At 47.0% G+C, this 27,919-nt stretch overlaps 2 protein-coding genes across 4 annotated transcripts in view; both read left to right on the plus strand.

Moving 5' to 3' along the window:
• Positions 1–14,103, plus strand: part of LOC122396361 — a 180,041-nt gene extending 165,938 nt beyond the window's left edge. For 2 of the 3 annotated variants that reach the window (XM_043394682.1, XM_043394683.1), the window contains exons 3-7: positions 4,973–5,450; positions 7,940–8,227; positions 8,674–8,824; positions 8,903–9,110; positions 9,198–14,103. In XM_043394682.1, the coding sequence (XP_043250617.1) occupies positions 4,973–5,450; positions 7,940–8,227; positions 8,674–8,824; positions 8,903–9,110; positions 9,198–11,378 (3,306 nt within the window). In that variant the 3' untranslated portion in view covers positions 11,379–14,103. The remainder of the gene's footprint in view (positions 1–4,972; positions 5,451–7,939; positions 8,228–8,673; positions 8,825–8,902; positions 9,111–9,197) is intronic. The other variant, XM_043394684.1, reaches the window with a different exon arrangement.
• A 10,820-nt stretch (positions 14,104–24,923) lies between these two features.
• LOC122396550 (proline-rich protein 2-like) lies at positions 24,924–26,951 on the plus strand. The gene is made up of 2 exons (XM_043395073.1): positions 24,924–24,948; positions 26,257–26,951. Exons 1-2 carry the CDS (start codon positions 24,924–24,926, stop codon positions 26,949–26,951), a joined length of 720 nt encoding a protein of 239 aa, XP_043251008.1.
• The last annotated feature ends 968 nt before the right edge of the window (positions 26,952–27,919 follow it).

Below are 27,919 nucleotides of genomic sequence, written 5' to 3' on the forward strand. Positions count from 1 at the left end.
ACCCGTGGCTTTTCACCCTTGACTCCATCCTAGCGATCATCGGTTTCTAATAACAGCATCGTTGCCCAACGATCTATTTAACCCATTAACAAATTGCTACGTTAATTATTCGTTTTTTTTTTCGTAGCTACAACACTCGAATAAACCGCCATTTCTCCCTGGCTGTATTTTATTAGGAGTAATAATAATGCCTGAAATAACGATCATTTTAAAAATTACTAAAGTTACTGAATTAAAGTTACTAAATTACTAAAGTTACTGAATTTTATTTACTGAATTGTTCGGACAGTTGCTTATTTTAATTTTAAAGTTTGGAGTTAATCGGACGTTCCGTATATCCCAGACCTAACCTACAAACAATCCGCCATATTGGATTCCCTCTCGAAGCAAGAGAGCAACGGTGCTTTCTACTATGTAAAATGGCGGTTCTATGGTGTCCAGTTTGTAAAGGGACACCCTATATTTCTCCGGTGACTATGAGATTTCTTTCGTCTATCTGGTCCGTGGGCTGCATGTCGTCCAAGGAATACTTCCTGACGTCTATTTTAATTTAAGTTACAAAAGACTACTTAAGAAGTTGAGTGAAAGACGAAGAGATAAAGGAGGTGGCGGGCACAAGATGAGATTACCCAGATAGATAGAAAGTTTTCCCCGGCTACGATAATAATATCACGCTGGGCATGCTTGGTAGTATACAAGTCGTTTATTACGTTTAATGTAATAAATTTCGCTCGGTAAATGGACGGGGGGGCGAGTCGCGTTACACGGAAAAGCATTAAGGCCCGTCGTGTCGCGCGCGATATCGTTATTAAAACGATGCTCACTCTCGAAACAAACAGATCGAACGGCCGTGTTCGTAACATCGATCGTACGCCGGGGCAAATTAATACGCGCGGTATAAACAATTTCGCGTGTTATTTATTATTTTTCGCCCGGGAAATTAATCAAAACGGTCGCGGCGGCCCAATCGGTGGAGGAGGACGCGGTATTTGCTGTAAAATTTAATTGAATTCCCAGTCGCGAGGGTAATTTATGAACGGTAATGCGAAATTTATATCGAACGTCGATGCAATAATCGTATGACGGAACAATGTAACAACAATTTACTAGCCGTCGAACGGGTAAAATGGATTTTGATAAAAAAATACATATTTTTCTGATTTCAATTTAGCGGACCAAACGCTCCTCCCTTGGCACGAATGGGAATGATTGGCCTCTAAACTTGAACGTTATTCCCAGCTTTAAAGAGGGAGGGTAGATGGAGGAAGGAGGGAATTACGCAAACTCCAAATTACTTTTCCTGATACACCCACCCGGAGAGGTTCATTAACAATTCTTAGTATTCTCTCTCGAGCCGCAAACATCATTTGGACCTCTGCCATAAAACATTCCCCGAGTCGTCTTACCCTATCTTTTCGCTGGTTTAGCAGTTAACTGTGAACCCTTTTCATCCCATCCCCTGATATTGGTTGTTAACCCCATCCTGGGACAGGACTTAATCCATCCACGCCACTCTTTAATGGCCGTTCAGAGACGGGGAATCGCGCAACCAGGGCAATTCCGTTCGGCTAACAAACCTTGGACAAATGTTCTCGTCATTTTTTCCACTCGCTAATAACAGGTAAACGTCCACGGTAGTGCAAACTTTGCCCCTTGAATTTGCAACGGCGTATCTTTTATATTATTATTAAAATTCTTGCCATTTCTGTGCAAACAGTTTGCTTCGTTAAACCGATATTTTCGGTGCAAGGGTCGCCCTAAATGGCGTCCTCCGGATGGTACCTCGCAGAAAGTGCCATTTCTCGTCCGAACTAGCGTTAAGCGGATCCTGGGGGTCGATGCTTAAACGAACTCTGGTGACAAAACGGCGGTTCGTGGCCGACCCGAAACCGTTGGTTCTCGGCTAATGATCAATATTGGCCGACGTCGGTTAAGAACACAAACGAGTTGCTTTAAAACCATTGGCACCAGTTGCGAGGGCGTCGTTCCCATCGCTAACTTGGCCATGGATGTCTCTCTTTCTCTCTCTCTCTCTTGGTCACGTAGCAGCTCGTTTCCTCTCATTGTCTCTCGCTTCCTTCGAGTTCTCCGTCTCCGTCGAGCTTCCGGCACGACTCGTCGCGTTCTCCACCCCCGAATCACGATTCCGAAAACAAACCTTCGGTCTTAATCGCGGGGACAAGGCGGAAAACAACAGAGCCGGAACCTGGTAACCGAGAGCATCCGAGGAAAAGAAAAATCTCACCGACACGTGTGCCTCTGTTCCCTCCCCCTTTCGCGTATTTATCGTCCTGATTTCCTAGGAGGGTTCTCTCCAGTTGTATTGACTTTGTCGGACTCTTCGTTCTTCTTGCTACACACTTGCTGCCCCCCTTCCATTATTGATTTCTCGAGATATTAATGAAATCCTCCGAACAGGTCTTTCTCGTTTGCCTTATTTAATATTTCGTCCAACCGAAACTATTTGGAATTGATTTAAAAAGTGTTTTAGTTCACGTTTCGACGCGTTTGTTCCCATTCTGCTAAATCCTGAAGAATACAGAGTATTCTTTGGAACGAGACTTACCTTTCTTTTCTCCCTTTTGCTCCGTATGCTCCGACGCCGGTAAAACCGAGCTCAGGGTACGCTTGGCCGGGGTGGGAGCAAGAATCCCAAACAACGAACGTCTACCGGGATGACCCAGATCCTTTCCCAGGACCCAACACCCCCTACGGGGATACTCACGCTATACACACTCTTTCCGTCCAGCCAATTACGAGTGCCCGACGACGAACAGCACTCGAATCAAGGCGGTCAGTTATGTTTGCCGAACGTCGAAAGCCGGCGGCGATTTACAACCCGTGCCGAGTCGCTTCGTGCGTACGCATAAGTAAATTTTCGCTCGGCCATTTAAATTTTTAATGAAACCGAACGCGGAAAGGCAGCCGAAGTTAACGTTTTATTAATGGCTCGACGGGTGTTTCATAAATTCCGTATAAATATCGCGGAACGGTTCGAACGTGTTTCGAACAAACCCCCCTCCGCCACGGTGTGCACTTGGAAAATTCAATTCAACGGGGGCCCGGCTACGTTTCGACCGCGAAATTGCATCCTCGAGGGGTTTACAATTCCTCGAAACGATACAATGTACCTCGCGATGGCTTCGTCGATTTTTTCACGCTAAATCGTTACAATTCCCGGTGGTTTCGACAAAGTAGCGGCGAGCAAGGATACGACAAACAGCTGTTTTATGCCTCGAAAATTTGGGCCAACCTCGTCCGCGCATCGAGAAGATGAGACAAACTCTATGCAACCCCGAGATTCCCCTTGACTGCACATATCCGAGATGTGTATCTGGAGGAGGGGGAGGGATTAAAGGGGCCGCGTGGGAAGGGGGAGAAAGAGTAGAACAGAGGAAAGCGAGGGGTGCACGTGTGTAAGGGCAGCAATGTGCCAGAAGGTAGAGGGAATGTTGGCACGGACACACGCGCAGATCTAACCCCAAACCCACGGCGTGGACAGTATGCACGGAATCATGTGGAAATGTATTCCGACGTTGCTATGGGGACTCGCTCTGCCACCCTAAACACACCGATAACCTATCAATTCAACAACACCGAACGACCCGACAAAGTATAACGCGCGATAATGTCCCCGCGCTAAATAGGACGTTATTCCGCTCGATTTTTCCTTGTAATTTCAAACGCCATACAAGATTTACAAAAACCTTAACCCGATCGTCAACGACTCCCAAACAGAACGTGCATAGTTGCATACGGGTTTCGTGCTATTCGGGGTAACAAATCGATGAAACGATTGCTTTTCATCGGAACAGCCTACCGTTTGGTTTAAACAACTGACACAACTAATTGATGGGCCGGTTACACCGACGGTGGACTGCTTTCCGGCTAAAAACATTTGTTAACCCGATCGATCGATTTGTGAGCATGATCGCGCGTGCAAGCAACGAAAGACTATGCCAGATATTCGTCCAGCTTCTTGCGGCTGACTCAGCTGGCGCGGAAGATAGGAACCCGACTGTTTTGCTTGGCTCGGGGCTCTTTCATCGCTAGTCGAATCCAGACTCTTCAACGTGGTCTTTCCGGGCCCAAATATAATGGCGATCTGATTTTGGCCGGGGGCCCGGTCCCGAGGACCGACGAAAAGAAGGGGTCAAGCATTTGGCTGCCGTTTCCTTTCCCCGGATGACTTACGACGGCACCTGAGCCCGCGCGATACTTGTCCAGACGAAGTTCGTGCCCGATTTTTAATTTATGGGCCCTTAGAAATGTTGCTCGACCGGCAAATTGCAACGATACACGCGAATGCGAGTAATTGGTGCCCGGCGCGAACTTGCTCTGGACTGGTCCCTGTCGCGTGCACGTCCAGTTACTTATCGACTCGTTTTTAATCGCTACACGTGTTCGGGGAGCTCAGGTTGTGTTATTATTCGTAGGTGTTCCAAGCACAGGACTAGGATTTGATTCGATTCGTTGAGCAAATGTTTTTTGGTAGGTTTAGCCTCTCGTCGCTTCGTCCACGCATGTAGAATTACATCCCACAAATCAGCAGGTCCCAAGAGTTGGGTCAAACTTGGCGAAAATGACGTCGCCGCTGGCATCAGCGGACAATTAAATTATCGTCGAGGCAGAGTAGATAACGATGCACTCGAGGTACAACATAAACCACGAGTTACGTTGGCTGGATTATGTGTATACATAACGAGCACATAGGTGTTTTAGCTCCACTCGCGATAAGTAAGTATAGTATACCTATGTAGTGGTAGGGGTACGGGGTCAGATCGCCGGAAGTCTCGCAACGCGCACCACACGTGCCTCCACCTGTCGATGGGAGCCTGGTACGCGCTGGTGCACGGGAGTTTAGTCGATAAAGCAGACTTTTCCCCATGGATAAAACAGAACCCCATAATTTACCGACCAACGATAAAGAGAATGTACCGTTTGGTGAAAAAAACTATTTGTCTGATTGCAGGACGAGGTGCTGACGATATCGGAAAAGGTGGTGGTCCGCGTGAACGATCTCGTCACGTGGTTATCGCCGGCGTTGGAATGGTCGTGGGGTCGGGAGGTATCTTACCCACCAACACCTACGTCGTCCCCGGAGAGCAGCCCGCTGAGGTACGAAATACCTCAGCCGCAGGTGCTCACCGACCCCGGCATCGATTTTTCCGACGTCGACAAGCAACAAAAGGAGTACGAAGTAAATCATAACACGAGGAGGACAGAGTGTGGCGCCCAGACGAAAGTGGTGGTGCTCTCGTACCCCAGGTACTGTCGATATCGGGCGCTTCTGCGTAGGCTCGAGGGCGCCGAACCGTCCTGGCTTTGCTCCTCCATAGCAGCCGCGCTGGGCGGATTCACAGCCACACCGGGCACCAGGGTACTCTTCTGCAGGGACACCTTCGACTACCCAGACCTTGAAACCCACGAACTCCTCTGCAACCACCTAGGTAGGTTCCGATCACCGACCACAACTCGTCTTACATAAATTGATAGTCGCATGTACCGTTATTATATTTGTCCACACAAGTTTTAAAAAATCTGAAAAATCGTTACATGAGAGTAACGTGAAAATAAAAATGGCGCGTCTCTCTTTTCCCGACCGCTTGTCAGAATCAGGCCGCGTGAATTTAAAGCTAGTGGGTCGTATGCAGTGCATCCCACCTTCGAGCATACCGAAACGCGTTTCAACGAACATTAGCATTATAATGCAGTTGTTCGCAAAACGTGTCAAGCTGTCGCTCGAAAGCTTGTCGTGTTTCGTTTGATAATTAAACAACGTTACGGCGCGCGGCGAGTATTTCGAATTAAATGAACCGAGTAAATATTCGGACGGGGAAGCCCCGCGTTGGAAACGTCGCCGCGCGAAAAGAACAGCGCGGCTGGGAACTAATCGCGACGATTTGGAGGATCGTTTACCGACCGCGGATTTCCGCGCGCGCGATCACCGCAGCAGACGATCGTTAAAGAAACAGAATCATAACGAGAAACGTCCACGCGAGAGAGCATCACGATTTTCCGTTGGCCGTGTTGCTTTGTCGTCGACGTGCCGTTTCGCCGTAGAAAAGACGATCGTAATCCGGATCGAGACTCTGGGAAGAATCTGTTGTCGGATTAGAAGTGCGGATTAAACCGTGTTTTATACGTCGAGTTTTTCTGAAGAACGCCGCGATAGGAAGGCGTGTTTGTGACCGTGTTCTTAAACGGTTCGACGCCTGACTTTCGTTCGCGATAAACGGCATGACGATCGTGATGAAAATCAAGAAGAACGAAATCGTGTATTATAAAGTAATCGGTGAGTACCGTGAATCATTTTGTTGTGAGAATTTGACACCCTTTGTGTGCCAAGTTATTGCGTAGCTGAACACGTGCGTGCGGTGCAGACACCAGGCAAGTGACTAACATTAATGCACTATTGTTTCGTAGACGATATACACGTGTAATATTTCGACAATGATGATTGATATATTAGTGATCGAATAAATTCTTATACATTGGTTTTATTATAAAATTTTGTACATCTCTGGTCTATAGAACCGTGTATTTTTTTCGGCTATATTAATATTGTATTACAGTTGCTCGGTGGGCGAACTGCGAATGGTCGTTAATATAAATTACTAGTTGCAAACTGTCGTTACGTTTTCTGATTAATCGATGAGTCCCGGTAATTGTTGGAACGTTATTTACCGTGCATTCTGGCTCAAACAATTGTAATTCATGCAACAAAACTATGTAATCGTATACATTAATTTTCCATTTCACGAATCTTGAATATTTGCCTTGAAAAACATGTCATATAAGCGCGTACGATTTAGTTTACAATGTTTCTGCGTTACAATGTTTCCTGTAACGCATTTACGATCAATTCTTCCACGGCGATAATATTCCGGAATACGTAAAATTATAGACACGCTCGTTAACGAAACGAAACACGTCGTTTTGTATTCATATTTTACATGTAATTTCTGTCCATTAGATAAATTAAGAAAAGTCACGCAACCGTGAATATTAATAGTCTTTCCAACCGAAGCGGAAACCGCGCGAAATTATTTTGTCATCCAATACCGGCGTGACTGTCAGTCCTTTGCTTCGCGTAAAAACAAACACTCTTGTAACCGTTCCTATCGAGGAAAAAATACCGTCCACCGACTACATGGAATCTCGTTGCAATTTCACGCGTTTTCCATTTTTCGTTCATTATCGTGAATATTTACTTGGTATTTCCACGATTAAAATTAACAGTATTATATTGATACGTTTGTTAACCCTTTGCACTCCTATGTCGACTGTGACTCGACATCGATTTTTATCTCAGAAGCTCCTTCGTCAAGTCCAAACCAAACAGTATATCATACACTTGAAAATTACAAAATACAACAACAGTGTAAATAAAACACTTATTTTTAACAGGTAAATTTCAAATAAAACTCTTAAAAGCATTGGGAGCCGCTGGTAACAAAATTGAAATATAATTCGGAGTGCAAAGGGTTAATATAATAATTTCTATACTATACTATACAGGGTGGTCCACGCCGTTTGAGCATCTTCTTCGATAAAGACATTTTTTGAAAATATCTCGAGATCTAATAATTTTTTGACCATGGTACCCTAATCATTTTTTACGTAGAATGAACAAAAGAATCGATCGGTATAAAAAAAAATATGCATTTCTATTTAAAGAAATGATGCAATTGTTAATCGCACACGCACTGCTGCAAATAAAAAAAATTTAAAGGCCTACAGATGTAGTGCTCTTCGAACTATTTATCTTTTTCCTTTGGCATTTTTTCGGAAATGCAATAATAACGGAGTTATGGACCACCCTGTATTACGTCGTTGAAAAGGGGGGTTTTCTTTTATAATTTTTAAAAATGACGGGGTCGTGTCTGGCTAGTTAGTTAATTAGTGTGTTAAGTAGGCATGCTCGTTCTGTTTCCAGCGCCAAAATTGAAGGGGCGGCCGAGGAGGAAGCGTAAAAAGCGCAGCGCGTCGCCCGGGGAGTCCAGCAATGAAAGCGAGGCGTCGGTGGCGTCGACGTCGAAAAGCGTGCCACCAAATACGACGACGTTGGTGGTATCGAACGTCGGCCGACCACCGTCGTCCGTGGTACGGCGAAGCGAGCGGAAGACCAGTGCGGAGGAAAAGAAGTTCCTCACGGACGTGCAGAGTTTCATGAATTCGCGGGGTACGCCTGTCGGAAAGATGCCACTGCTGGGCTACAAGCAGAGTCAGTATCTGTGCTTTTTTTTTCAACGATTGGCGCCAATGTTTAGATGCTTTTTAGGCAGCACATACCGACGAGAAGAAGTCGCTGCGGCAGAGTCGTCGATCGCGATCAGCTTCTTTCTCGTCGAATCTAGAAAGACAACGATAAAACACCGTTCGAAACAAGAGACATTGCAACCGTAGCCACGCTCGTGGTGGAACCCTATTCCTTCTATTTGCGCTCTAGATACACCAGAAAGAAGGTTGATTGAAATTGACGACCCTACCGGTACAACTCCTCCTTGTCAGTTTTAGAAACGTTTGTTCATTGTCGATTAAATTGAAACAGTGATTGGTACTGTTCGAAGCTGATATACAGCAGTGTTTCCTTTTGACAAGTAACGTGTAGATAGAACATCGTCGTTGGGATACGACGTATCGGAATAACGATCATTATTTTATTTGCAGTCGATCTCTTCCTGTTTTATACGAAAGTGCAGATGCTCGGTGGTTACGATTCCGTCAGCGCCGGTCGTCTTTGGAAGACCATCTACGACGACATTGGCGGCAATACGGGGAACACGAGCGCCGCGACCATTACTCGTCGACATTACGAAAGGTGACGTATCTTAATCGAGATCCATAGCGTCGTTCGCGGCCAGTTTTATCGAACAGCATTCTCGACGTTGTTAAATAGGTTACTGTTACCCTACGAGAAGTACCAAAGGGGCGAGGAAGCGAAAGTGAGACTGACTCTTGGAAGACGTACTAAAACGAGTAGCGGGTCCGAAGAGTCCGAAGACGTTAAGCAAGAACCCAACGACCTCTACCCATCGGAAACACCTCCACCCGCGGAAACAAACCTTCCCGCTACGACTCCTCCCCTCCAACAAATCGTAACGACCGTGAGTATAGTCGAGACAGTGCGATTTGATTGATGTTCGTTCAGTTTTTTAAACCAGAAATAATTTACATATTTTTGTTCTTTACAGCCGTTCCTTTCGGGCGAGAAACCGAAGACGGAAACCGGCAAGACGTCGTCTCTGCGCAGCGTACGAGTGAAGCCAGAACGCCTGAAGTCGTTGAACACTATGATCGCCAATAGCACGCCATCGCCCAGCCAGCAAACTAGCCAACTGCCAAGTCCGCCACCTTCTTCTAACACGTCAATTTCAACGCCGAGCAGTACACCCTCCACGACGCCCACGAACGGTACCGGGAGCCAAAGCGTACTCGAGAGGCAGCTGAACAGTCCTCTGATATCGCAGCAAGTGCCACCGTCGTGTTCGCCGCCGGGTCTACCGGTGACCACTGTAGCAACGAATGCCTCTACGGTGGTAACGTTAACCCCGCCGCCGGAGAAGGACATGAAGGAGATAAAGCTGGATCAGAAGCAGACCACGTTGCTGGCGCAGGGCAAGGAGAACATACCGTTGTTCGGCGAGAAGTCGATATTCGCGGAGAAGGCGATAGTGCCTCCCAGGTCGCCCGAGGTGATCGACTTGGAGTCGGAGAGCGACACGAGTAGGGATAAAATAATCATTCCCAGCTTTAAGAAACGTAAACTCGAGATTCTGCGGGAGGGCGGTCTCGAGGTCACTGCCGTCGACCTGGACACGCGACCGAGCGTGATCCAAAGCAATCCCCCGGCGCCGGCGACGATGAGGTCCGAGGAGAAATCGCCGATATCGTACCCGCTTCCAGTCACACCAAATTCCATTCCGAAATTGATTTCCGTTACCGTCACGCCGGACATCGGGCACATGTTGTCGTCGCCGCAGGAACACCAGCACCCCCATCACCAAGCACGGTTGCAAGTACCGAGCAAACAACCGCCCGGCCATCACAACAACAACAACAACAACAACACGGTGAACAACAACAACGTGGTGAACAGCCGCGTGATAAATCTCGGTACCTCGAACAACGCGGCGTTGCTGCAGCTGTACGCGAACGCGAACGTACCGCCGCCGGCGTCCTCGGCGATCCACCAACCGAACCATCGTTTCGTACCACCGACCGTGCCGAACGGCAGGATATTCCCGCCCAAGGTGACGCAGTCGAGGTCGATATTCGCGCACAACGAAAAGATGGTGTACGGAGACCCGAAGGATATACTCAGCCCTCCGAAGTATCGTCCGTCGTTGCACCGTTTGCCGCACCAGCCGCCGATCAACAACAACAACGAGCCGATCGCGCACGGCGGGGTCCTCGATCTGACGCAAAAGTACGGCGATAAGTCGGTGTTCCCGAGGCCGAGCCTAGAAATAGTGAAAGTACCTGTAGTGCCGAGGCCTAATCCATTGAATCTGGAGATGAGGAACTCGTCCGCGGCTAAGGATAAACCGACCGACTGTACGAAACGGAACGCGTTCCCGGGCTACCAGAACGTGCTGGACAGCCGGACCATGGCTTCGAACAACCTGGAGATCACGATCGTGAACCCCAAGCAGAAGAACAATCACGCGAGCGCGCCGCCGACGGTGCGCGTGCCGAGTCCACCTAATAGGAATAACGCGATGCCGGCGCAAAGAAGGCAACAGGTGAACGGCAGGTACTCGACGTCGAGGAGCGAGCCGGTTTCCCCGTACACGCCCAGGAAACCGATCAGTCATCCTGTCATACCGAACGTACCTAACCTGAATCATTTGAATAGCGGTAACTCCTATCCGAGGATGCAGACGGCCATGCATCAACAGATCAGTATAGACAGAAGAAAAAACGTAGAAACGAGCGGCAAGGAGCAACACCATCAGCACCGTCGTATCAGCGAGGGCGACAAGTCGTTGATCGGTCAGCAACACCACCACCACCAGCACCAGCAGCAACACCAGCACCAACAGCAACAGGAGTCGAGGCAAAACGAGGCTGGAAGACGACACAGCGTTCCTAGCATACCGTCCGGCTACGTGCCAACGGTGCCGCAAAGCAATCCAGCCTATCTACCGCAACTGCCAACGAACACGCCAGGCAAGTTCCTACCGATTTTGGACCCGATGTACTATTCCGCGTTCTACAACGGTTTGTTCCCGCCGCCGCCGATGCCGCCCACGGCCACCACTTCGTTTCTACCGCCTGAGTTCAGCGCGTACTACAAGGAGTTACTTGCTTCCTCGCAACCAAGACTGGGGATGGCGGGGCAGAACCAGCCGACTGCCCCAACGTCTAAGTAGACAATGGGATCTCATATTGTAGCTTCTCCCGACGTACTAGCGAATAACGTCGGTCTCCTTTCTAAAGACAAAGATCCGTCGGGTTTCCTCGCCTCGAATATCTATTTTCAATTCAAGAATCTATTCAACGGGGGAGCTTCCTCGTGCGTGTCAATAAAGACAGTTTCTGGAGTGAAATCGCGACCGGATGCTGGTGAGCGCGTATCGCGTTATGGTTTTAACGAGCCTCTCGACCATCGTTACAACGTCGTCTTTCGGACACTCTTCCCCGTGGTTCCGGTTGTTCGCGATTATGATCCCTCCGACCCGAAAATAAGTGGAAAGTGAGGTTTTTTTTTTTTTACAAATGGTAACTCGTTGACTGCCCCGTCGATCGTTTTTTAATTTACCCGATCGAGAGTGAATTTTAACCCTTTCGTTGCTCCAGCGCGAGTGCCCCGTTTTAAAGATTCCTTGTGAACGTCTTTAGGGGGAGGTTTAAGATAGATGGTATTTGTTTTTGGAACTGTGCAACTTTTCCCTTATATTGTTTTGTGTATTATCGGAAAGCAAAAACACCCTGTGTGTTCTCTTTTTATTTTTATACCAAATTTTATACCAAAAAAGCAGAAGCCATTGTTTATGCTGGTATAGAAAGGGTTAAAAGGATAAAGTATCTGTTCTTAGAATCAGTCTGAACAAAGTTAAGGTTGCACGGATAAATAAGTTGCAGCCTTCTTAATGTTTTTCTTTTTTTTCGATCGACCCTTTGCACTCCAGAGAACTATTTTTTAACGCAAGGACTTGAAAACAATTTTGTGGCGTCAATTCTGAATATAATTTACATTTTATTCGTTTGTTTCGTTAACTCGGTTTGCGTTGTCGTAAATAAAACGTGAATCGAGCGCAGTGTGTATTACACGCCTCCGTGAGTACGCCATTGGAGTGCAAATGGTTAAAAATTGCAGATTCACATAAGTTAATCATACAGTCTGTTCCGACAAAGAAGGAACGTATAATCTCTATACGTTACGTTTGCTTTTATAAATATTTTTGGGTACGAGTCATCAGCTTAAATTAGACGAGATAAGGATTAGATTATCAGGTATCGAGTACACAGAAGATAGCTCGAAGTTAGCGTGGCAGTCGACGCATCAAAGGTTATGTTTTCGAAGGTTAGGTTGCCTTGGAGATCGTATTGTGATATATCGTTGAAATTGTTTTTTTATTGGCTATAAAACTGTACATATAACGAAATAGTGTTGCTTTGAAACTATATGAAAATGTACCATTGACAAAATCGTTTGCATTTTCCAGCGCGAGAAACTTTCTTGTTTTTTTTTCAACGAACAAATTTTCAACTTATTTTTAAGCGAAGGGCCATCTTCCACGAATTGCCGGACACCCCTGTGTGAGAGTGAGAGAGAACAGTTTAAACCATAGGAATGCAAGTAAGCGGAGACTGTGGAAGTTCGAACGGGCGAACGAATAATTTACAGTGGAATAGGTGTGTACGTGCATATATTATGCAATAAATTAGGTAGTAATTTTTTATATGTAACAATAATACGAGACATAAAACTTCGTTGTAAATCGGAGAGAAACAATGTTTCGGTCTTGTTTTAATTCTTCTCTTCATTTTTTTTGTTTTTTTATATATATATGTATATTTCGATAGAGTATTCGATATTTAAGGGGGGAAAAGAGCGTACTAAAGCACTGTGATAACGATCAAAAAAAGGAGATGCTGTACTCGTTGGATGGGCGACGAATGGCAGTTTCTCGACTCTTTCCATACGAAAATAAGACGACTTTTTTACGTTCAATTCTATCGCGATCTTTGCGAGGGGGCGATCAGACTAGGTTGGACAACGTGTTTCTCTTTTTATTTTGTTTTCGTATTTGTATTTCATTTTTTGTATACACAGATTCTCCAGGGAGATTAAATTCGATTCTCTTTCGCATAGTAGGGTCAGAATTCCTTCATTTCGAACGTGCGATGTGATAACTAAATAAATAAATACATATATGTATATACATATAAATGAATGAATATATGTATATGTGTATATTGCGAGATGTTTAGCCGACGGATCGTCAAAACGTATAATTGTTTATTGTATAACGATAAATCTTACCGTAGTGTATAACGATCGCGAGAACCCTATTCTACCGTGTAAGTTTAGACAAATTTTCATTGTATCTCTTGACACACGCATACACACACACACACACAGAGCATGCGCGATCACCATACTCGTACACAAACACACACACAGACACAGACACACACCGATCCGTAGTCAGTTCTAAACAATAATAAGTGCACGTAACGCGGTGTTATTAGCAACGAGACGAATGTATATAATGTATATAATCACGTATCCGTTAAGCTAGATAAAAAGTCCTTCCTCCCCTCTTTCCTCCTCCTCTCCCATGCATTGTATCTTTCAACATTTTACGTAAGAAAAAAAAAACGTGTTAAGGTTTAGCAAGTGTGTACAGGCTGTCTGACTTTTGTGTGGCCAACGATAGTCGTATCGCTGTATAAATATATTCTTCGCTAGGGTGCAACGCAATATTTTTTGCAGAATACTTTTTTAGAGGAAGTCTTTTGTACATTTAGACAAGAAAAGAAAAAAAAAGAAGGAAGAAGGAAAAAGCTGACAAGCACGTTTTCGTTTTCGTCGACGTACATGTGTATAGATATACATATACATAACGATATCACCGATCAACGGCGAGAGTGAAAAAAAGAAACAAATATGAGCGCGAGAGAGAAAATACGAATCTTTCTTTTTACCAATACTTTCGGTTAACGAGAGCACCATCCATGATCGACTGATTTCTAGAGATGCGCGCGACCGAACATCGCGGGCCACCGACATTTCGAAATGGAGAAGGAAAATGAGAAAAAAAAAAATATAACACCGACGACGGTATATCCATGTTAAACGTAGACGTATCGGTAGAATTTGTTCGTTTTAGGATACTTCTCTGATAAAGAAAGCTAAAGCAAAAAAAAAAAAAACAAGAAAATAACAAAAATAAATATCAGATAACGTTAAAGCATTCGTAACCCTAAGACGTGTACGTACAAGAGTGTATGAAGGTCTTCGCCTGACCGTTCTAGCAAAATCAAGAATTTCTATATCGATGTCTTTCAACGATAAGTTTGTGTTCGCGAAAGCGAAGCGAACGAAGCGGTTTTAGTTTTCTTCGGTGAGGTCTTCCGGCGACGCCCGACGCGTTACAGAATCAGAAATCGTATTTTTTCTTATTCTTTTTTTATTATTATTTCGTGTCGACAGGACGTGAAACGAGCACGTGTATTGTTATCGTGTATTTCTTTTTTTTTTTTTACGACAACGAATTCTCGTCCAAGTATTTGTTCTTTTTTTTGTTTTTATATCGCGGTGTGATCCTCTCTTGGTCGAACGGTGCTGTGTTGCAAAAAGTATTTCCAACGAAACGCGTTTCGTGTATTTTTGTTCGAAATTCTCCGCGGATGCGATCGGGAATCAACGGAGACGGTCCACAGCGCGAAAAATACCCGGGATCTATCGATCCTCGCGTCCCGAGTCTGGTGTACCGTAGGTAAAAAAAAGAGACTTCAGATTTCGACGAGTGCGTGTATATAAAAGACGGATAGAACGTTTAATGTTGCGATTCGATGATAATTCCCCGCGTGGTTCGAAATCGACGAGGACAAAGGAAACTGCACGAAGAGGAGTTTTTTTCTTTTCATTTGTTACGGGATCGAACAGAGAGATAGGAAGGGCTTGTACGAGAATACGTGCCATAAAAACTGCTTAGATAGTGACTTTGAAAATCGAACGATGACGACGGTCGTTTATATGTGCTTTTAACGAGCCCTTTATCAATTAGCGTGAGACGGAGAGAGAAAGAGAGTAAGAAAGATAGTAGAATGACAGTTTAAACGATTAAACGATGAAGAAAGGAAAACACGGAAGTGCAAAAAATTCCGTACCTGGAAGATTTTTATGTAATATTCCTCTTTTTGTTTTGTTACCGTGATTGTTTTATATTCTCGAATTGTAGCGCGAGAGAGTGAAAGATGTGCGATGAAAATATGTATGAATGGGAACGCAGCAAGGAAGACGGAGAAAATTAGAGAAACGATTAATATTCAAAGAAAATCTGAAAAAAAAAGTCTATGTTCGTTTTTTTTTTCTTTTGCGAATTTTCTCTTCATTTTGTATACTTGGCAAGTGACTTTTTAGCGTAACACCTAGTTTCCCAATTTAATAATAATAATTATTATTATTATACGATACAAAATATTTTTTATTATATGGGCATTTCAGTTCCTAAATTGGAAATAAAATATCTACCACGAACGATCTTTTTATTGCTCGAGCATTTTCAGCGGACAAAAGTTGTACGATTCACGCTGATTCGAAGTTTCGTGTACGAAATGTTTCCTTTTTTTTAGATTTCATTTAACGCGAAAAATAGTTTGCCTTTCTGTTTGTCAAGTGTAATGGACAAAATTGAATTGCCCGCGCAGAGATGAACAGCAATGGTTCGTTTATTGACGAGAATTCGGGTCCTTCCAGATGCCGATTAGGAAGCGTTGGAACCGAATAGAATACAACGAGACCGAGCAAACTAATTTGTTACATTTTTCATTGTATTCTTTCGAGAGTGTTATCGATGGATTGATGAGATTTCCCCGATGAAAATGAATCTAAATACGACAAGGATTCTGAAGTATTAACAAGTAACGATAAACAATTAAAATAGGGTCTGGATTTATTTTCATTAAAGAAACTTTGGTAATCCATTGGTAAGGCTGTCTGGAAGATGCAATAAAAAACATAATGAATCGATGGCTCGAGAAAAGAAATGCCGATGTCTCTGCGTCTTGTAGGCGGGGTCAACTCCAGTCGACTAGCGAGGGAATGCCGTACTCTGATAGCAGAGTCGTCCTGGGTAAGTATGAAATCATCTTGGACAAGAAGAAAATTCTTAATCTAATATTTCAACCTATCGATTTAATTTATCTATAGAAAGTTCGCCGCCATCAACAAAGTGCATAAAGCTTATTTTTATAATAAGAAGGAGTGCATTGCTGTACGAAAGATTGCACCGCCATCTACTGAAAAATGCACAAGTTTGTAGAGAAATAGTTCTCTGTTTTCGACGCTACAACCACTGCTTAGTACCAGTAGCAAACGAGTGCAGTGCTGAGGTAGAAATTGTTCGATTCTTCGTAACTTGTTCGAAGCTACCAAAGAGTATTATTGTATAGAGTGGAGTTATGGCAAGCTGAGTTTCTTCGCTCCACCGCGAGCGGTGCTGAGGTAGGAATTCTTTAAATCTACCATCGCTGCGTTCGGCGTGCCATATTCCCCTCAAACGGCAAGAATTAACGAACCCCTGTGTATGTACGAGTGCTATGAACTCGACGCGAAACGACCGAAAAGCGAGAAAAAAGACGATGGCGCGGAATGCACGAGTATGTGCCGCGAAATTTAAAATCTCTTTACGGTGGCTATAAACTGATAACCTGTTTAACCAGTTCGGTAATGGTTGACGCGAGATCGTTCCGCCTTGCAAAATCATTTCTACTCCGTTTTTCCAGCCGATCATTTTCCCCATCGCGTAATTTTTTGCGATCCGCGATCAATTCCGCGATAACTTCTGTTCTTTCGAATTACGCGAAACGATCGTTTTCGAACGTTGAGAGCTACCTGGTTGCTTCGAAAGTACGGTCAATCTTGTCGAAAGAAACAAGAACCGAAGTCGTAACGCGTGTTCCTTCAAAAATATCGCGGAAATGAGCACTTTTTTCCCCATAGAATGTTAATTCATTGGTCGAGCCTGACTCGTTCAATCTGAACGGTAATTATCGTTGGTCGGCATAAAGGTTAGTTTCACGATCGAAACGCGAAACTCGTGGCAACGTTGCTGGCTATGGAACACAGACGAAGACAGACACGGAATATATACGCAACGAACAGAACAAGGTGGTAGGGTGGAATTGTGTTTACCTCTCCATCCCTCAACGACAATCGGGGTAAACATACTCCCCCGTAGGATAGTCGTACACCGCCACATGCCAAACCGCGTTTGCGTACGTTGTGGACTGGCGTGGATCTGCATTCAGAGACCAAATTCTCGAAAACTCGCGGAAATTCTACGTTACGTGTCCTAATCTATTCGGCTAGTTGATTTCCTAGTAAATTTCCCTCGTTTCTTTTTTTCGATCCAAGTCTTTCGTCGACACTCCCGCCAAATAGCTGTTGCAGAGGGCGTCACTGGAATGCTCGTTCGGGTCCCACAAATTCGTTTTAATTTGTCGCTTTCTCGTAAACGATATCACGGACAAAGTTCGATTAATTCGGACATAATTCAAATTTTCGTAGAAAATGCGATGTAAACTATAGATCCTTTCGAAATATTCTCGCGCAAGTCTAGAAGCAACGTTTAAGAAAATAGTCGGGAACTAGTTGGTTCGATAAGAAAGTAGACACGAGCGTGAATCCGAACAAAGCGTTTAGAATTGTTTGGACGTGCCCGGTCGGTAACGATACGACGACCGATACGCCGGTATCGATCGAGGGTGGAGGCGCAAAAGGTTACGTGGACGCGTATAGAGGCGCGGTGCTTGTTGGATGCGGTTGAACATCGTTGCGGTGACGAGCACGTCATATCTTTGCGTTTCGTGCGAACCAGAGAATGCACGTAACCGACGCGAGGCCGTCTTCCGCCCAGTTCTCGTGAACACTTCACCCACCAGACAATAGTTTACCGTATCGACCTATTCTCCCCGCCCTCCCTCTTTCCGCCCGTGGCTCGTTCCCATCTACCTTCTCGTGCCACCCCGCTCCAGCCAACCACGAACTTGCTCTTCTGGCCTTCCCTTCGTGCCTTTCCGCAGATCCAACTTGTTTCTGTGCGTCGTGAACTCCGAAGCTTCCGACTCCACTTAGGAACAGCTGCGAACTGTTCACGAGGCGCTTTCCAAACTTTTTCCCCGATACCTCCATACGCTTAAGAGTCGAGTTCCTGGCGCGTAGACACGTCCTTTTGTGTGTCCGGGAACATTCAAAGTTGGACGGTGTAATTCCGCAGCTCGATATTACAGCGAATAGTAGAACAGTAAAGTTCACGGTGTCCCGTAGCGTCCGGCAACAGAAGAATCGACAAACATCTGGTCGACGTTGGTCCCAATTCCTTCCCTTGTATTTTAGAGTTAGGCGACGACACTTCCGACATTCGCCAGCAGAGGGACACGCTCAACCTGCACCCCTCTCGCAAGTACTCGATCGACCATTGAAACATCCCTTATATTCCATACGCGTTTCGTTCTTTCGATCGCCGAAGGCCAGTTACCTCGATAGGAATCGCGTCAGACGCGACAGTTATTCGCGAATCGGAGTATACATATATAGCCCGCGGGGCGATCCTATCGGAGGGATAGCTTTACCAGCGGTTTTGAGCGATCCCATTGATTTTGCCTCGACCATAGCAGCGACGTTTAACTTCACCAACGAGAATAAGAAAGTTCGCGGCGCCTGGGAATGATCAGAAAGCTGGTTCGCCGGCGCAGCGGCGGGCAAACTCGATTTGCTCGAGTTCAAGCGACGCTCGTAGACTTTGTCCGGCCGGCGGTTTCCGAAGGTCGAGATTTGTTCCGAAGTTTGTATGAATGAAACTTATCCTAATATCTCCGGCGGAATGGCGGGCTTTCTTCGGACAGTTTCTGGTCCCGAGAATACCATCTGCCGAAAGTGCGGAAAGTCCGTCCGGGGGATGGTTTCGGTTCGTTCGGATCGTTGCAGCCCCAGGGTCACTGGAACGTGCTTGTGTACGAACTGTCCGCAACTGTCATTCACCTCGCGGCGGATATTTCCGCGTGGTTTCGGCGGAAAATAGTTGTCGCGAGACCGGGCAAAAATCGGGTTACGCGTTCCGGGCGAGTGTCTTTCCTTTTCGAGAGAACTTGTCGCGCGATCAATTTTTCGAGGGATGTTTGCACTCCTGGCGTGGTATCATCTTGGGCAAACAAGCGTTCGCGGCGAGACTCGCGCAACGGGATTCAGTTTCTGCCATCAAAGACTCGTTACGAAATTTAGCCAAGACTCGTTCGAAGTTTATTCAAAATCCGGGAAAGTGGTAAAAGAAGCTTATCCCCCGCCACGGTCTGCGAACTTGGTCGGTGCATCGTTTGCGATTTGCATTGAGGAAAGTTTCGCGCATTTTGTCCCACGGTTCCCGGGTTACCGTACATAATAACGAACCCAGAAACTTGACGGCGCTTTTACGCCGTTTCGTCGCGTAACGACGCGGCCGCCATTCAGCGGCAAAGGCGTTGCATTTGACGCGGAGAAACGAGAAAAGGTAACACTCCTGGCCAACGTGTGTCTCGTTCTCTTCGCGGCCATTCAAGCCACTAATTACACGCGTATCGCTCATTGAGCTTTTCGCGTGAAAAGCCTGGCCTCGTTAGCGGCCCGCCCGGCGTCGAACCGTTCCTCGTCCGACGACGCGTCAGCTGTCACTGAAGGCGACTTTTCACCGTCTCCGGGGGATATAAAAGGCGGCCATACTGACCCCGAATCGCGGGTTATCGAATCGTGCCTTCACCGACAGATAGGCATCGAGATGCCGTGCGTACCGACGCACAGTGCGCCGGCGACGCTCGCGTGACAGCGAGCCGAGCGTCCTCTTATGCTCGTGCTTCTCCCGTCACAGCCGCGACCTTCGAGTGTTTACCGTTCGAAAACTTACGTCGCGATCTTGCGTTCGGACCAACCGGAACGGAACTCGGGGACCAATGGACGACGATGGCCCACGGAGAACATGGAACTCCGCAACATTCTTCTTTCAGGTATATTTTTAATTTCCAATCGGTGGATACGGAACTCTTACAGAGGCTACATAGCTTCGACCCTCCTTCCTCCATTATTTATTGAGAAACGTCGAGTAATCACAGAAATTTTTCATTTCTACTCGTTCCTATGCTTAGGATCTTTTCTCGTCAGCATTTGTTAGTTTCGTAATTGTTAGGGAATTTTTAATAAATCTGGTTTCTTTCAGGACCCAGGTATCGTAGAGAAAGGGTGTATAGATATAAATGCCCAATCGCTTTTTCTTTTTAAACAAATGGACGTATGAAACTTGTTTTTGTTACATTTTTATCTCGACATTTGATATTCACCCTTGAACAGCGAATGCAGAGTCAAATATGAGCCGAGAGTAAACATTTTTTTTTCCCCGCAACTTTTTACGGCAGAATTTTATTTTACACTTTGTACAATTACACAGTGTACATAGAAAACGAAAGAACGTAGAGTTTATTTTCGAATATAGCTGTCGCGAACACGGCCGAAAGAAATAGGCATAATTTTCTACAGTTTCGTTTCGCTTAATTAAATCGCTCATTAGCCGCTTTCATCGTTGATTAAACTATTGGTTATCTCCGACGATGCGACACCAATACCAACAACGGTCGACGATCGCAAACGGCGGAACGATTAATTTAATTAACCAAAAATTACAATTATTCTATGAGAATGCTATACCAAAGAAATTCATAATGATTATGATCGTCGATCATCGCGAACGATTAATCACGGGGAACAATTGGCCGATCAGTGTCTAATTCTGCGCTGTTCCGTATAATAGGGACCGAATGGTTCTCACAGCGGCTTTAAGCCACCGTCTCGGTTCGCTTGACGATTTTATGACGGTACATGTCTGGGGGCCAAAGTGGCATGAACTTTCCGTGGAGCGTTATTTAAGATCTATCGCCTACTCTGGTTAACAATTAATTATTACCGGGCAAACTTTATGCTTTCCTCAAAGTTGTACGCGTTTTCAGGGTGTCACAGGATCCACCGCGATCCACTTTGCGTGGAGTCTATACCGCGGGCAACTAGTAGCTTGCCACGGCAATAAATTGCTCGAGCAACAATGTACCGTCGTAAAATTCTAGAAAGTACTCCCGGGTCCGCGTGACTTCCGGCCCCCCGTGTACTAATCTTCTCCGTTTTCTGGTACTTGGCCGCGGCGGTGAGGTAGGTCGGCACAGTTTCCCGTCGATGCCGCCTTTCTATTCGAACGACTCGCCGGGGAACAAGGAAGCAGAAACGCGGTAGCTGCCTCGACGCTAGGCGTAACCGCATTAACGAGAAAGATGGAAGAATGAACCGGCGTTGCTTGGAGACGTAAATGCATTTCAGTTATGGCTGGACGCTCCCAACAGCACTCAATATTCACGATGGAAAGCATCAAACTACGCCGGGATCGTTACAAATTTTTCAATTCCCGTTTTAACCCTCCGAATGGCGAACTATCTTCGTCGCCCCTCGAGTATTTTTCGATCGGTCGAATATTATTTATTCGCGACAACTGCTTCTCAGCACTTTTCGCGCTAATAAGTGCAAACTAAGATTTCCAGTTGGAGAAACGATGTTTTTAGTATTAAAAGCGTAGTTTAATTATTTAATGTTATATTTGAATAATTGATTGTTCGAGTCCGAGTGGGAGTTGAGCAGTACGGGTAGAAAAATGTCGGAAAGAGAAGCGTCTCGAATCGTTAGACGCGGTGCGCGCGAACGCGACGTTTGAAGGTTAGCAGGCCTCCTGGCGACGCGTCGCCGCCTAATAGAATGACTGGTCGTCTGACCACCATAACCTCGCCGACCCATCGACCCCCGCTATACGTTCCTGGGATAAACGCAGAGTAAGAGACGGTGGAGGCGGAGTAAGAGGAAGAGGAGGTGGAGGTGGAGGTGGTGGTGGAGGGGTGGAGAAAGGTGCAGGAGGAAGAGGGTGGGCAGGGTCGAGGGTGAACCCCTTATTGATTTTTAGGGTGACACTGTCAACCGGCGAGTGTTGAGTCCCCCGCGACGGCAGAGACTTTGAAACCGACGAGGAGCGAGAAAAAATGTGGCGGGCGTCGCGCGATTCGACGCGCGAAAAGCATCCCCTATGGCGGGGCTGTTGATCTAGGATGATCGCGGGAACGGCGGGGATCTGGTGTACGGTGATTTGGATCGGTTACGGGCGATCCTGTCGGGCCAGCACGGACCACGAGCCGTTTTTTCGGTCGGGTAAAAGTGGCGAGCTTGGCCGCAGCGGCAGCGACGGCGGTGACAGAAAAGAGTAACTGTGGCGAGGCGCAGTCCCGTTGCGGTCGGGGGTGCAGCTCTCGGCGCAGGGCCGTACGCATCCGTGGGCGACGCTCCACGTGGAACAGCTGCTCGGTCGCGTCCTCTCTTATGTTTTGCCAGCCGTCTCGGCCACGGTGCGCGGCTTAGTTCTCGCGACACGACAACCGCCGACCAATCGGCCGTTCTTTCTTTCGGTACTCACCGAATCGTTATTTTTCCTGGTGTTCGTTTCGTGCGGGAGCCCACGCCACCGCCACCGCGTCGCGTCGCGTCGCGTCGCGGCGAGTCGTCCATGAATGAGCAGCGAGTGACGCGTGTGTTTTCCGTAATTGCCTTTCGTGCTCGATCGCTCCTCGACATCCCCGCTTGGTGACGTGTGTCCATTGTGCGCCACGCTTTCTGCCTCCGGCACGCAGAGAGTCGCGACTTTCCACAGTGCTCACGGGACCGTGCGTTGCTCGGGGTAAGGCTCGAGGAAACGTCGGTTTTTACGGTTCCCGCAGCGGGGGAGGCGCATAGCCGAGGGTTCGATCGAAAATCGAAAGGGAGGGAAGTGTGAGAAATAGTCGAGAGTGTTTGGGGACTGTCCGTGCAGTTGTGCGCGATTAGTTGTCCAGGTTTGGTACGCGTAACCTTTTCGTTACGCCGGGCGGCCAGGCGTCTCGTGTGTTGTTTACAAATCAACGGTATTACGTTGCTGCACGTCGTGTCGGCCGACCTACACGGCGTAGACTCGCATGCAACAGGCGACACCGCGTTGCCAAAGTTTCCTCTTGATTAATCGATCGGAAATTACAGAGTCGGTCCGGTGCGATAAATCACGCGGATTCGAATATAATCGCGCAGCCAGGCTGCCGGTCGGTGCCCACCGAGGAAACGCGTAGACGACCGCGACGCATTGGCGTAGGCGCCGGGGAGACGTCTAGGGAAAAAGTCGCCTCGAAAAGTTTCGGGTGCACGGCGCAAGGAATATCAGCCGTGTAATTACGCGAAGGTAGCGCGCGGCTGGTGGAATCAATACGAACGGATTACTTCGCCAGGAGTTCGACGGTGATCGAGGGACACCGAGAGCGCGTCGAGTCGGTGAATTTTTCGAACGACGCAGGAAAGGCGAGTGCCGTCGCGGTGCTGCGTTGTACCCTTGATGGGGTGGTGTGGTTTCGTTGTGTTTGGGCGGGGTGACAGGCACTCGTTGCAGCCGCGTTGGCTGATGCAGCCAGTTTGCTAAAAATGGCAGCGTCGTTCGGGATCCACGCGTGGAATAACAATTACTGGCTAAGACCGAGGAAGAAATCTAGTTGACACTCGGGCGCGGGCAGCTTGGAGGGACAGAGAGTACCGAACACGTGGTCCGTCAGGGAGCCAGTTAGTGCTAGCGGTTTGCCACCCGAGGTGCGTGTGTCGGCTAGCTACGCCCCTGGCGCACGTGCGTACGTGTATTTCTGCGAGCGTCGCGAAGCGGTGCACGTGTGAGTGACAAATCGCGAGTGAAAGTGCCGTCCAGAGAGACTAGTGACTTTTTATCCTCTAAACAGGCTTCTTGCATTTTTACTCCCGCGAAAGCTGTCCCCTGACAGCTCAAACTTGACGTTTCCCGACGTCCGGCATCCACGGCTTCGCCACCTCCAAATGATTACGCAAAAGTTCATCGTTATCCTCGAGGGGATATCGCGAACGTACGAGCGGTAGACCAAGAATCGATCGGCAGTCGAATTCGTGAAATAAACGCGCTCCATTTTTCGACAGTTAACATTCGAGGAAATACGAGCGTCGAACGGTGCGGCGCCACCTGCGCGCTACGTCCCTGGCGAGGCTGGTCTGTTGACTCTGGTGGTGTTTATTCGCGCTTGTCTCTTACTCTCTCTCTCTTGCACCGGGCCATTTGTGTTTGGAGGATCGCGAATTTGTTGCAATGTGACGGCAAGATGAATGAAGATTAGCGTGATGTCGGACCTGTGCACGCGCGTTGCAGCGGGTGCGCGCCCGGATCTCGACCGGAAGGCCCGTGAAACGTCTTGAAACAGGTTAAAAATCACCGTGAAAATGCCGGCAACGCGACCGCACAGGTGCCCATTGTTGTCGCTAGATTTCAGACTTTTCGACGAAACCGCGAATTCGGACTCGCCAAGAGCTCCGCGTGCCGTTTTCCGTGCATTCTGAGTGCCCTCGCGTTGCTGGGACTCGCGTATCGCGTTCCAACTACATTCTAGGTTAGGTTACCGGCACATAACCTTAAAGGGACCCTAGTGCGCGAAACAGCTTATCGTTTGCGGAGGAATAATCGACGCGCGACGTATCTGTGACCTCCTACGGTTGTGTGCGAAGTGAGAAGACGAGAGGACCAACGTTCCTGGTGAGTGCTGATTCCTACCGCAGTGGGTGATCGGTGCAATGGAATGATCTGGGTGACCGCAGGACAATGAAGGCCAATGGGACAAATAATGGTGATTTCTGTTTGTTTCTTGGTCCGTATAGAGCTTCTAGGGAACATTATTTTGCGTGTTGTTTTATGTTGTAACCAAATAAGTTGTTACCAAACGCATAGGTATTCTTGTGCATAGTGTTTACGTCCGATAGGTATTACTTTTGCGATCGTGGTAAAGGTTGTAAACATTGTGTGAGAATAGTAGTTAATATCGTATGTAATCGTTGATGCATGATACGTTTTCTTCCCCGTTGTTCCATTATTCTCCATTAATTGTATAACTATTGTCTGAATTTTTACATATTCTATAGGAATTAAGACACGGTAGAATATCAACGGTGTAAAAATTTGTGGCCAAGCAAGTAAAGCTCCGCTGTTGTACGTGTAATTAATTAGAATTCTGGTAATACTGTTATAGCATAATGTTTGTTGTGTTTTTAAGCACGCTGTTAATTATAATTATGCAGTGCATTCTACTCAAAACAAACTATCCAATTACTTGTTTTAGCTGCAAAGATACAAGGAAATGTTTTGTGTATAATTGGAATGGAGTATACATAGACAATTAGGTGGTATGTTTCGTAACCCATATATTTGTTAACATTGATTATAACGGTAATTATAAGCTTTGCTTTTCCTAATGTGTACATAGATGGAAACCTAAGCACAGTGAAATTTATTACCACCTAGCTCAGGAATGGTGAACCTTGCCGTAAATGCATTTTTATGTTTCTTTAGATTTTCCAATCGAGTAATCGATATTTTCCTTTTACAAAATTCTTTCAATTTGGTTCGGAGCAATTGCAAGGATTAATTAGCAATACATAATGTTTCTAAATTCAGCATACGTAATTCTATTCATATCAGGATACGTAATTCTTATATTTCTTAAATTTCATTATTGATTCCCCACTCCTGACCCAGGCTGAAAATGGTGCACACTTTTGTAGAAAAATACGTGTGTCTGTAACATATAAATAGCATAGTTCTCTATAGTTTTCATATATGACGGTTCATCAGAAACGAAACATCTCAATACTTTCGTTGAGAACGATATTTATATAAAGTGTCCGGTGGCCTCTAAAACCGAAAATAGGATGATTTTACACGAAGAAGAAATAAATAAAATTTATCGAGTATCGGACACAAATACTAGAGATAATAATCAAGATTATATACGGCAGTGTCGAAGTACCGGGCCTTTCACCTCGCTGTTGAGATTCCATGAACTTTCTCGTTAAAGGATCGAGGTGTCTCGTTTCTGTAGGGCCGCCCTGTATCGTTACTTTTGTATCGTTATTAGACGATTGGCGTTGATTACCCAAAGGTACCAATCGTAACGGAAGCGCGACCGTGCGAATTCCAGGCTGTAGCCGCCTGAACACGCCATTGGCAGCCACCACCACACTGGAGGATCCGGGAACACCAGCCTCTTGGAAGGGCCCGCCGCCCGGCTCGGAGGCATCACCCTTTACGCCGAACTCCGTTGGCCAGGGTGGAGGCCCTGGGTCCGGTCCCTACAACAGTACAGGTGGTCCACCTAGCAATGCAGCCTTTCAAGGTCCGAGTCCCTTTCCCGGCGGCGCTGGGAGTCCAGCGGGCGCGCCACCTTATCAAGGACCACCTCCAGGCTCCGCGACGCCTCAATACACCGCGTCGCCGGCACCCAGCGGTTCCTCGACGCCCGGTCCGGGACCGCCACCGAATTCCGCGGGCTTCCCGCCGCCGCCGAATAATTCCGGGCCTCCTTACAATGGGCCCGGCCCGAGTCCGTTCGGTTCGCCATCTGGCGGGGCGCCGCAGTTCGTTGGCCGACCCGGTTCCTCGGGACCACCGTTCGTACCTCCGGGAGCAGGAAATCCTCATTTCCCTTCTCACGGGCAGCCGTTCGGCGCACCCCAATACGGTATGCCGCCCGGTAGCCCGTTCGGACCCGGCCATCCGATGACAGGACCCATCGGACCCGGTCATCCAGCGATGATGGGACCAGGAGGACCCGTAGAGAGGATAGACCAAGGGTGAGTTCCAAACTTACTCTTTCCTTCATCGTCGACCGCAAGGTTCCTGCAACACACGATCATCTCGATCGATATACACCGACGATTCTTAAAATTAACCCCCAGACGCGATTCGTAACTCGAACTGTTTAAATTTAAAAAAACGGCGCGCCTTCGAGTCTATCGTGCTTGCCGGAGCCTCTCGATCGACGAGCGTTCGCTGCAAGTTCGATTTACCGAACCGGGTATATCCATCGTGAACCTTCTTTCGGGCCGTCTAGTTTATCAGCGTCTGTTTCGGCGGCTCTAGTCTCCGTTTACGAGGACGGTGGTCCCTGTTTGGTAAATCGAGCTCGGCAGTTTCCTTGTGACCGAGCATGTCGATCGATCATTCCCGCGATAAGTCCTAAACGGAATTCGAGTTCCGTATAATAATCCGCCGAGGCCTCGGAATTTTAAGTTCCGAAACGGCGTTTCGCGATCGGTGGTTTCGTCGCGCGTAGTTGTAAACGCGTTCACCGTCGGCGCGTAAAATATAAGAGCGCAGCGCGTTAGACGTTGTTGACCGCTAGGCATTCCTAGATAACACGGTCCCACAGGTAGCCGGTGTTATTTATCGCTCGTCTCCCGGTTAGTCCGCATTCTTGCCGATAATCCAGCCACGACAGGGCTGCGTTCGTGCCCTTTGGAAACGGTCCCGATCGTTTGCATCGATGCTTCTCCCGTGGTCGGACAACTCGTTCTCGAAATCACTTACACGTGCAACGCGGTTGTTCGAACGTCTTCGACGCGATAAAAGCTACAGATGTTTCGGAGCATTCGGATAGTAGCCAGTCAACGAGACTAATAACCATCCGTCGATTTTCTATTCTTATAACGAAATCGATCCGTTTCTTGCGTTACGAGGATACTTCTTCTCCATTTTTAAAGATGACGAATGTAATTGGCACGAAACTCAGTTTTCACGCTCCAGGAACAATTTGAGGATGTTCC

The sequence above is a fragment of the Colletes gigas genome, unplaced genomic scaffold, assembly GCF_013123115.1.
Source record: "Colletes gigas isolate AHSC1104 unplaced genomic scaffold, ASM1312311v1 Colletes_gigas_Sc00007, whole genome shotgun sequence".
NCBI classification, from domain to species: domain Eukaryota; kingdom Metazoa; phylum Arthropoda; class Insecta; order Hymenoptera; family Colletidae; genus Colletes; species Colletes gigas.